The following is a 12,157-nucleotide window of genomic DNA, read 5'->3' on the forward strand; positions in this document are numbered from 1 at the left end:
TTTTTTGTGATGTGTTTGTTTTCGCTTCACAGCCCCACACCAACAAAACAAACTACATTTTATTCTCGTCGTCGCCTTAAATTTTACCTTTTTGAACAATCTTTTTAATAATGTCTATTTATTTGATAATTTATTAAATGTTGACTGGTTTCAAGTTTATTTAATTTGGTTATATAATTTTTGGATATTTCTTGATTTAATAAAAGCAACTATTGTGTTTTTCTTTCTTTACTAAAATCTCGAAATTGTTTGTAGATCTGTACAGTTAAGTGTTTGTTCGAGTTTGAACAAGCCTTGCAAATATTTTTCAAATATGGTTCATTGATTGGTTAGTTGACTAGTTGATTGAATGAATGGTTGGTTGATTGATTGGTTGATTGATTGATCTCATAGTATTTTATATATGAAAAAAAAATCCGATTAAGCCAAATACGGCTTTACTTGGCCACTGTATTTTACCAGACAAAAGCAATTTCTTTATTTATATTGACAAAAATAATTGTGAAATGAATATATTGACTTATTTAAAGCATTATATGTAAAGAAAACTGCCATGACACTGTTGTATGAGACCCAGTAAGCCACTGCAGTAAGCCAACGTATGATTTCAGCAACCATAATTTCTATGAGCACCAGCGGAATGTAAAATATTCATTGAATATAATGAAGATAGTTGTTCAAATAACAATTTTGATATATTTAGGTCGTTTATTTCATGAGCAAACAAATTTTTAACATGATCGAATAGTGTAAAAAAGGGTGACTTTAGTAATTTAGTTCAATCCTACTTAGCCAACCTTCGGCTTCATTAAAAAACCACCGGATTTCACAGGACTAAAAGTATAATTTTTATATTCAAATTAACAACAATAATTTAATAATACATAATTTTATTTAATAAAATCATAATTTTATTTAATAAAATTAAAGAGAATTACTACAATGTTTTAAGCATATTAAGTCAAGTAAATATTTCATATAGCTTGCTCGTTAAAACCCATGCAATTTCGTAAGCCAATAATCCAAGAACGACAAATTATTCTAATTATATGAAATTATCCACATAATTGAATAACTAGCAAAAATCATTGAATACTAGTTATTTTAAAAAATATATTCTTTATTCCCAGGCCTAAGCATTGTAAGTAAAAATTTTACAACCAATCAAGCGATAGGATTTTAGGAACAAGTGCTGTTAGTGTAGTAGTTGTAGTATGTAGTAGTGTAGTGGTTGGTAGTCTCTAGTAGTCTAATCTGTTAATGTTCGTTAGTGTTATCTGTTATTTATTTTAATTAGTAATTAGAATTAGTAGTTTAGTTTTAGCTTAATTATTAGAGTTTAGTAATTTAATTACTAATTAGTCGTCGTTAATATTGTTACGTTACCCTTACCGGTTACAGTTTATCGTTAACGAGTCAAGTGTTAGAAGAGTGGTTCACAAAAAATTTTTTTAATTTAAAATGCAAAAACCGTCATACAGCAATATCTATCCTAAAACAGCATCTAGTATCACCTTTCAAAACATTTTAAATAAAAGCAATATTCCGAAATTAGTAAATAAACGATTGTAATTTTAGACTTGGGCGATAACAAATCATCCTCTAATTCCCCTCCGGAAAAAAGCTCCTTGCTCGAACGTCAAAAATGAGCGAAGGCCGTTATATTTATTCTAATTATATGTTTTTGCTATTATAAATTTAGTTACACTTTTAAGGAAAATTTAAAAGTTAATTTATGAAAAAGTTATGAATGTTGTGAAGTTGCTGCTGTCAACAATATTATTTTTTCAATTAATTATTTGATTAATCGTTAAATTAGTCAATTAATTAATTATTTCGTTCATCATTCTTTATTAGTTATTAATTTAGCTGACTTTATGCTTTGAGTATTTATGAGCATTTTCCATTGGGGTGAATAAAAGTAATTTTTTTTTAATTTTTTTGGAAATTTAATTTATTAATTGATTGTTTTAATTAATCTTATGTAGTTATTTTATTTTATTTGTAATAGAGAGACAGGACCAAAATTAATTTTCAAGTCTTTTATATGTGTTAATCACTTGAACTGTAGTCACCATCACATCATGGATTCTTGTGACAGAGAGGTACCAAAATCACCATTTCCAAATGTATTCCACATTTTACCACAAGGGCATGACAAAGCTTTGAAAAAGGCTTTCTACAACATTGCAGCAATATTATTTGTAATCTTTTCCAGTGCAACAGCAGTAGCTATCTACCATATTTTACAGCCCTTTTTAAGGCCCCTACTGTGGGCTGCCCTCTGTGGCACCTTCCTGTACCCCTTCAAATATAGGGTAACAACTGGAGCAAGGAGGTGGCTTAGGGGTCTGCAGGTTACAAAGACTCCATTGTTTTTAGGGTTTATATTCCTGCCTGTTGTCATTCTTTACAATTTGGTTGACTACCTCGGCCGTCTCTGCTGGAATAATATCAAAATCATAGCTTTTTGTTGTTTCTCTGTTCTTTCCATTTTTTTCTTCTTGACAATGTGGCCGATCCAAGGCATCATCACTGGCACAACTAAATTTGTAATGTACGCCGAGACTGTTCTGTCGTTCTTCAGCTCCTCTTGGGTCAGTCTCAATATTAATTCAATTATTTTTTTACACAATTTTTAAATAGACCATTAAGAGATTGTATCTTTTTTTGACTTTTTAAGTTATCAAAAGTTATGTATTAAAACTAATTTGGACCAATTTAATTTTATTGCATTTTTATATTTTTGTGCTAATTATTAACCTTGGAAAACATGTCAAAAATTTCACTTACCAATGGATTAAGAAATTTAAAAACAACATCAGATTTGGTCACCGGTCATTGGTTACTTATTAGTAGTAGCATTCTGTTACAACGAGAGAACAAAGATATTCCTAACACTCGGTTCATTCTTTCTCTGGATTGCCATCTGCTTCCACTTGGTGAACGTTTTCAACGGGCCTTTTGTGCTGGGCCTCTGCACCTTCTCATCGGTGCTCGGTGTCATCGGACTCGTCCATAACCTCTCCAAGATTAGGAGCAGGTCTTCTGCAGGTGTGCCATGGATGTTATTGTTTGTGTAAATGGATTTTTTTTCAAGTGTTTCGTTAAGAGATTGTAAATGGCAATGCACATTAATTGCTTTATTTGTTTATTTATTTATTTTATTTTTTTCCTAGCAAAGGTTTCACTTAAGCTAGTTTAATAAACCAACAACACACTTAGACCACAAGAAAAATGACAACATCATCGTGGTCGACCGCAATGATGGTCAAGTTGATAGCTCTAAAGAGACGACCAACCCATCTACAACCAATCAGCATCAAGCAGTTTATTCAATCATCGATGATGATGATGACGACGATGATAACGGTAGTGGCGGTGGTCGCGTCACTAACGTCACTGATGACGCCAGTCGAAATTTTACTGCTACCAATATTACTGACCATGATAAAAATGATGGGAACGATGAGAATGAAGATGGCGGGAGTGGTGTTCGAGTTAGAGGAGTCAATGTGCTTCCACACCATCACCATGATAAGGATAAGGTCAAGTTTTGGGGTTTTTGTTTCAAATGTATGTTGTTGATGATCTACCTATCTGGTTGTTTGTTTGTTTGTTTGTTTGCTTGTTCACTCTTTTGTATGTCTGCATGTGTTGCTGTTTGTTGGATTGTTTTTATTATTTGTTTGTATGTGTAATTGTTTGTGTGTTTGTTTATATATGCCAATATTTGTTTGTTTTATATCAGTGTGTATCAATATTTGTTTGTATGTGTATCAATGTTTGTTTGTATGTGTTTCAATGTTTGATTGTATGTGTATCAATATTTGTTTATATGCATAAATATGTGTTTGTGTGTATCAACGTTTGTTTTTATCTATTCCCGAGAAATTTCTTGAAGATGGTACTGCAATTAAAATTTGTGATTGCTTGTTTCTTCTCCGCCTGATGGTTTGAATTTCGTTTGTTTGTTTTTTCGAAGCGCCCTCTGTATCTGACTGTTTTTGCATTTAGAGTTTTGTATCCTTTCAAGTGCGTTTTTTTGTTTTGGTAAATATTTATGTTTGTTCATCTTATGTCCTGCTACAATCAGTATAATAAATCTTTATGGAGTCATTAGAAACTCAGTTGTTTATCTATCTATTCATTTGTCTATCTGTTTGTCTGTCCGTTCATCTATTAATTCACCCATTAATCAATCTATCCTTTCATCCATCCATCCATCTATCCATCCATTTATCCATCCATTTATCCATCCATCCATCCATCCATCCATCTGTGATGATATATCTATGATATCTTTGATAAGATAATAAACACTTATTGAACGTGATATTTTTCGTTGGTATTATGCTTGGTTTATGGGCATATTTTTTTCACACCTACTAAACATTATTCTGAAATTTTTTCATTTCACCAGAAATAAGAACTGCTTTTGTGTACCAAAGTACGTATATATGCATTAGGATTTTTGAGGCCTACGTTCTAGTTTACACACGCTCACACACACACACTCTCTCTCTCTCTCTCTCACACACACACACACACACACACACGCACACACACACACACATATATAATAGGTGTTTGAGAAAATGTGTATGCTTTTAACGTTGCCCTAACACGTGTTGAAACAATTCAGCAATAAATACATCAGCAAATACTTCATAACTACTCATTGTTGTTTGAAAGTCTGCATCTATTTGGAGATGAGTTTGTAATTGATATTGTAATTAGATAAAATGTAGAGCTGCCAAAATCATTAGGTATGTGTGTGTGTGTGTGTGTGTGTTGTACGTATATATGTCTTTCTATGTGTGTGTGTGTGTTGTACGTATATATGTCTTTCTATGTGTGTGTGTGTGTATGTGTGTGTGTTTGTGCATGTGTGTATGTGTGTGTGTTTGCACGTACGTATGTATGTATGATTTTCAATAAGCGTGTGTATGTGTATATGTACATGTGCGTGTTTGCTTGTTCATGAATGTTTGTATATGCCTGTATATGTGCGTATTATTATTATTATTTTTTTTTTTTTTAATTTAATTTCGCCACTAGGTTTTTTTAATAGTTTCAATTGGTTTTTAATTAATTTTAATTGATCAGATCAATTAAAATTACTAATAACCTCGTTAACTTAGCAGTATGGTCATCATAGGCAATTCATTGCTATGGAAACATTAACTGAAAGAATTATTTTTGTTATGTATGCAATCTATACATAGAGGATGACGAACTTTATAACATAATACAATAATACAATTTATAATATATAGATTTATATTATTCTATAATATATTTTATTCTATGAAATTTTTAATTATCACTACAAGAAAAATTACAACAAAAATTACATATAGAAACGATTAATTCTTCTTTTTCGTGTGTGCTCTTTATGTGGAAAATAAAAGAGCTACTTTCTTGTAACTATTAAAGGATAGTCCGGATTCAGTGAAACAGCAGCTCTTCCTTCCATTAAGTGATTACGAATCCGCTGTGGCTGGCGAGGCTGGCGGCGGTGGCTGTGGTAGTGGCGACAATGGTAGTAAGAAAACGTTCAGTGATTACTGCCTGATGGTACTTCTCTGGTGTACTGTCCTTGTACAGCTCTGGCTCTACAACATACTCTTCATCATCATTCCTCTACTCTTACTTTGCTTTATTGTCAAAGTTTTAGGTTAGTTGTGATGATGGTTGGTTGGTGGTGGTTGGTAGTGGTTTGGATTTCTCAGAGTTTGGTTGTTTGTGTGTTGTTTTTTGTTTGTTTTTTTCTATAAGTAGTTTTTCTTGTAATTTTTCAGGTCTGGGGTTTATGTTTCATGAATCGTTGAAATACCATATTTTTATTTATTATTTTCACTGATTTATAATGATGATTAAAAACTTGTTTGAGATTGGAGATTCACTTTTAATGATGATTAAGATTAACTTTTCAACGCGCATTTATTCACAACCAGACAACTACTTGGAAGTCTGGTCACTGCTGACAGGCTGGTTCTCGTCCAACCTTGACCTTCTGAAGCAGAACCTCAGCAATGGTTCGAGACTCGGGGTAATCATTCCATGGCCTGTCAGATTCATGTTCAACATCGTTCTCGATGGCGATTCGAAGGTTGGTTCGTTGGTTGATTGGTGGTGTTTATTGATTGGCTGGTTGAAATTATTCTGTTTATTGATTGGTTGGTTGGTTGAAATGATCCTCTCTATTGATTGGTTGGATTGGCTGGTTAATTGATTGATTGGCTAAAACCATCAGGTCGATTGAATGAATGCTTTAAATTACTTGTTTTTTAACTAATTATTTTGTTTTCCAATCAATTTATCCATCCATGTATCCGTTAATCCATGCATTCCTCTATTCATTCATTTATTTATCCATCCATTCATCCATCTATGCATCCATCCATCCACATATTCATCCATCCATCCATGCATCCATCCATCCATTCATGCATGCAGTTGATATGCATGTTGGACAAGTCGATAGATAAGATATGCAGTGCTTTCATTGTTGTTCTTTTGGTTCTCGGCGTTGGTCTGCTTGCTGTCCTTGCCGCCCTCGAGGTCAGTCAGTTGCTGCTGCAGCTGCTTCTGCTGCTAATTAGCATTAATTATTCACAACTCATTAATTTAGCTGGTTAATTAATTAATTTTTGGCTACTCGATGATTATAATTAATGATGTTAATGTGTTCAATAATAAATAACATTAGTAATAATAATTATGATTAACGGTAGTTATATTTAATGGCAGTTATAATTAATGGTAGTTATAATTAATGATGGTTATAATTAATTAATAATAATAAAGTCTTAAATGGCCAGCGTCAGTTGTGTTTATAATAATAATAATAATTTTCCCACCGCGCCTACTACGCCAAAATTAATTATTATTTTCATAATTCATGGTTTGTAAGTATTATAACACGCACACACTCGCACACGCACACACACACACGCTCACACACACACGCACACACACAGGTTCACAAAGAGAGCATGCATCTTGTTCAGATAAGTAGTAACGTATTTAACAAGAGTGAACATCCTGAGTTTACGAGGTGGGTGATTGGTTGGTCGTTTTGAATGATAAATTCCATTTCAATGATAATTCATTAATTCACCAATCACTCGGTCATTCATTCATTCATTCATTCATTCATTCATTAATTAATTAATTCATTCATTCATTCATTCATTCATTCATTTCTTCTTTCATTCATTCATTCATTGATCATGAAAGGTGGCTCCCAGATGATGAGGTGCTACAGAACACGTTGGATTCCATGGTTAAGAATGCCTACGTCTATGGCAGGGAGTGGATTGTAAGGCAGGTTGGTGTGTCAATCAATCAATCAATCAATCAATCAACCAACCGATCAACCAACCAGTTAATCATTCAATCAACCAACCAACTGACCACCCACCAACCTACCACCAACAACAACAACAATCAATCACCATCAAACAGTTGAATGGCTTCCTCCATGGCGACGATGCAGATAGGAGGCACATCGAGAAGCAGGTCCTCAAACTATGGGATACATTGTACAACTCCTGGATCAATAAGGTGCTAATGGTGTTGACGATGACGACGATGTTGTTGTTGATGGCTATGATGATGACGTAGTTGTTGGTTGTGTTGTTGTCTTTATAGTCTGGTGATAGACAACCAAGCCAAACTCAACGATGTTTAATTTCGTCAAACAGCAACTAAATTTTCGTGCACATTCAACATGTACTGCACAACGCACATGTAATGTACAACGTTTTTATACTGTACAATGTAAATGCTTCGGCATTTCTTCGCGAGGATTGCAGCAATCACTCACAACGATATTCGGCGTGCATTTTTCATCATCTAATTCAACTAACTTGTCAACTCGTCATTTTTTTCATTGTCGTCACAGATGATGATATCCTGCTTCTCCTCCCGTCAGCATCATCATCGTCACATCACACCACATCGCCATCTTCTTCTCCTCCTTCTCCTTCTTTTTCTTTTTCTTCTTCTTCTTCTTTTTCTTCTTCTTCTTCTTCACCATCACATAGTCACTCACCAGCCCACACAAAACACACGCACACAGAACAAAACCATGAAAGCATATGAGAAGCAGTTGTCTCTGGGTGACTTCAGCATCATCAACGCTAGCTTCCCGTTTGCATACTACCGAATGAAGAAGCTCGACCTCAATCTTATAGACATCGCCAGGGAGAATGTGGATCTCTTTATGTCCGTATGTTTTCGCCTGCATGTCTGTCTGTCTGTCTCTGTGTGTGTCTGTCTGACTGTCTGTCTGTGTGCGTATTCATATGTCTATGTTTGTCTGTGTGTAGTCGCGATGCGATTTGCCTGTCTGTCTGTCTGTGTGTGTGTGTGTATGTTTGCTTCAGTTTTTAGTATGACCTCGCTCTAGATTTTTATTTGTTTTGTTTGCTCACTTTCTCGGGTTACGTCGTGTATTTCTATCAGATGTGTGTCAGTTTGCGCTAAGTATTAAATCGATAAGTATGTTTAATAATTTACTACTATTAAATTATAAGCAAAAACGGTATTGTATTGATAATACAGACACACACGCACGCAAGCGCACACACACACGCACACACACACAGGCAATACACACACACGCAACAAACACATACACGCACACGCACACACGTACAAACACGCTGAAGGTTTTGAAGTCTATATGGTCAGTTCTGGTGACAAATGTTGCACTGTCCATGAAAATTCTCACATCTATGGTGTCCGTCATCTTTGGTGGTGGAACCGCCATTTTTAATACTCTTTTGTCTATGGTTTGTTTGTTCATGTGCAGTTAAATGGAGAATATATTTATAAATATGTTACGTTAGTAAAGTTATTAACGACGTCATCATGTCATCACCATTATTATCTTCTTCATCATCGTCGTCACCATCATCATCGTCATCACCACCACGGTCATCATCATCTTCATCACCGTGTAGGTTATATTTCTGACGACCTTGTTCTACTTGCTATCATCGAGCCACTGCCAGTACAAACCCGTCGAGTTCTTCTGCAGCTTCAGTCCATCCTACATGAATAACTTCGCATTCGCCAAGGCCTTTCAAGATGCCATCAAGTCAGTGCTGATGATATGATGGTGATGGCGAGGAAGATGATGGTGATGGTGAGGAAGATGATGATGATGGCGAGAAAGATGATGGTGATGGTGAGGAAGAGGATGAGGAAAAAGATGAAGATGAGGAAAATGATTGCGATGATGATGAAGAAGAAGAAGATGATGATAATGATGATGATAGGGAGGGTGATGATAACGGTAAAGGTGATTATGATGAGAATGTCCGAATGATAATGGTGATTATCTTAGATGATGATTTTGAAAGTGATGACAATTTTGGAACTTGAAATGTTGGCAGTGTGTAACATCGTACGTGGTATCTTGTAAAAAAATAAAACGAACAATGACAATGAACTAGCTCCGTCTTCTTGGTTTCGTGTAAGATGGCGGTTTTCTACGGTCTCTACACCTGGCTCACTCACAGCATTCTCGGCATCCAGATCGTCTTCATACCTTCCAGTAAGTTGTGGCTTGTTTGCAGTGGATGTTGGTGGCTGTGGTGATGTGCGATGATGATTTGATGGTGATGACGCGGTTGTGTATAATGATCGTTACGATGGTTTTGTTCATCGTCTGTATGTGTGTGTGTGTGTGTGTGTGTGTGTGTGTGTGTGTGTGTGTGTGTGTGTGTGTGTGTGTGTGTGTGTGTGTGTGTGTGTGTGTGTGTGTGTGTGTGTGTGTGTGTGTGATTTAATACTATTACGATGACGAATCATTATGATAAAAATTAAGTATGATCGAAAATGTGTTAATTTATTTTATATATCAGCCATCATCTATCAATATACCAGTCATCGTCATTATCATTCAATATATCAACACCATCTTTACTCACTTCATCATCACTCTTCCCCATGACGTCATCAGTTCTAGCAGCTTCTTTTGCGGCAGTTCCCTTTCTCGGCACGTACGTAGCTTGCTTGCCAGCTGTTTTCGAACTCTGGTTGGTCAACGGCCAGCCGATCCACGCTCTTGTTTTATTTGCAGCCCACTATCTACCGACGCTCTTCATTGACACCGCGTTCTACAGCGAAATCAAGGGGTTTGCTTGTCTAATCATTATACACCCACACACAAATTTGTTGTCTTTTGTTTATAAAAATGATAATCTGTGTGCTTATTTATTTATAAAATTTATGTTACTAAATACTAATATTAAACATTAAAGTGTGTTTGAATTTGCAGGGGCCATCCATACTTAACGGGCCTTGCTATACTCGGCGGGATATATTGGATGGGTCTCGAGGGAGCCATAGTCGGCCCTGTACTCCTCTGCTGTTTCGTGGTGGCTGTCCACATGTACCAAGCCATGATACAACCCGATTCTGATTAAATTCTTATTGGCTTATGCGGCTGATTAATTTCGTTTGACAGAATTCTATGTTTAACGATTGGCTGATTGATTTTTTTAATGAATTTTTTTAGTCGATACGTTTGCTATGCTTTGTTTGTTGATTGGTCAGTTTTGTTTGTCTTGAATGTCTATTGGTTGTGCCCTACTTGATTGATCTGATAGTTAGTAATTAGGTTAGTTGAGTGAATTTGTTGCTTTTTAACCGTTCTCTCATTCATTATTATTTGATTAACGCTTATTATTTAATTTTACTACTATTAATTAATATTTAATTTTATTTTAATGTTTTTTGACAGCTTGATTAAATTTTCAGCTTTACTACAAATTAAATGATTTTAATTAATTTTGTTTAAAAGTTTTTTTTTAGTTAAGAATTTTTTAACGGGCGCTGTGAAAGCAACAATTTTAGATGTGATGTCAAACATTTTTTTGTTAGCATTTCAGGTTTATTATATTTATTTTTTTTAAATTGTAACTTTCTTGCATATTATGTTTGCCCATCTAGTCGTAAGAGTAATATACGATTAACCCACCAAGTAGCTTGCGAAAAATGCTTCTAAGCCATATGTCCTGCTAACTTTTCTTAATGAAAGATGTTTACATGTGATAGTATTATACAAATTTGCAGTTATAACAAATGCTAAATGTAATTTTATTATTCAATAATATTCATTTCACTTATGTGATTGATGGTTTTGTTTTACGAACTGGTTTTAATAATTTGTAATATGTGTTAGCTTTGTGTTAACTTTTTTCTCACTATCCATTTAAATAGTTAAAAAGTGAAGCAGATGGTATTGATGGCAAATTATAAAAATTTTTGATGTAATTTGAGACATTTTTTTTTCATTTCATCATAATTTTATCTCTTAAAACCAAATTGCTTGTAACATCGTCAATAGTCACGTACCTACACCAAGACATGTCAAATTTCCTATATTCGTCTTCCTCATCATGAATCAAAATAATTGTTTTAAAATTGTCCGGTTAATAACAATTTTTTTTTGTATCTTATCATTTCATCAAGCGTTATACCAAAAGTATAGCATGTATTCATTCATACACGATGTTTGTGTTGTTGATTTCGCTGAACCTGGGAAGAGTGTAATAGACCTTTAGCCTTTTTTTCAAACAAAGCCACCAAGTAAATCTTCACACGCTGAATAATCTCTTACACTTGCGATCATGATAACTAAATGTCTAGTTACGAACAGTTCTGAAGTTCAGGACGGGACGATTTTGATCGATATTTTCTAATCTTGTGTAAGCTATCAAAGGTATACAAAATGTTATGGCGCAACTAAAAATTCGAGCTTATACGGAAGACATTTGATGGCGCCTCGAATGTAGAGATATAAAAATACTCTATTAGGGGATTTGTGGAATGAATCCAGAAAACAACCTCACTTGACTAGGCACCTGTGTAAAAATAACATAAATGGATGAGCACTAAATATTTACCGGCATGTTTATTATCAATGCAGCTTCCAGGTGATCCATGATTTTATTGAACGTGAAAATGTGAACATGTAATTATTCCATTAATTATAAATATATCAGAAATATATTTCTGACAGATAATAAGTTAAATTGGAAGTTAACTAACGCTGAACATGCTGTGATTTTCATAAATAATTGCATATATATATATATATATATATATAAACATGCATATATGAAATCTGATTATA

The 12,157-nt window shown here is 34.4% G+C and overlaps 1 protein-coding gene across 1 annotated transcript; it reads left to right on the plus strand.

Moving 5' to 3' along the window:
* Positions 1-2,084: 2,084 nt before the first annotated feature.
* HELRODRAFT_193018 (hypothetical protein) lies at positions 2,085-11,483 on the plus strand (the record flags this gene model as incomplete). The annotated part of the gene is made up of 13 exons (XM_009025349.1): positions 2,085-2,597; positions 2,826-3,054; positions 3,226-3,548; positions 5,440-5,680; positions 5,961-6,073; positions 6,463-6,567; positions 6,987-7,063; positions 7,246-7,336; positions 8,090-8,257; positions 8,976-9,112; positions 9,471-9,571; positions 9,980-10,154; positions 10,298-11,483. The coding sequence occupies 13 exons, from the start codon at positions 2,085-2,087 to the stop codon at positions 10,443-10,445; spliced, it is 2,421 nt and encodes an 806-aa protein (XP_009023597.1). The 3' UTR covers positions 10,446-11,483.
* Between the last annotated feature and the right edge of the window lie 674 nt (positions 11,484-12,157).

The sequence above is a fragment of the Helobdella robusta genome, assembly GCF_000326865.2.
Source record: "Helobdella robusta unplaced genomic scaffold HELROscaffold_41, whole genome shotgun sequence".
Classification (NCBI taxonomy): domain Eukaryota; kingdom Metazoa; phylum Annelida; class Clitellata; order Rhynchobdellida; family Glossiphoniidae; genus Helobdella; species Helobdella robusta.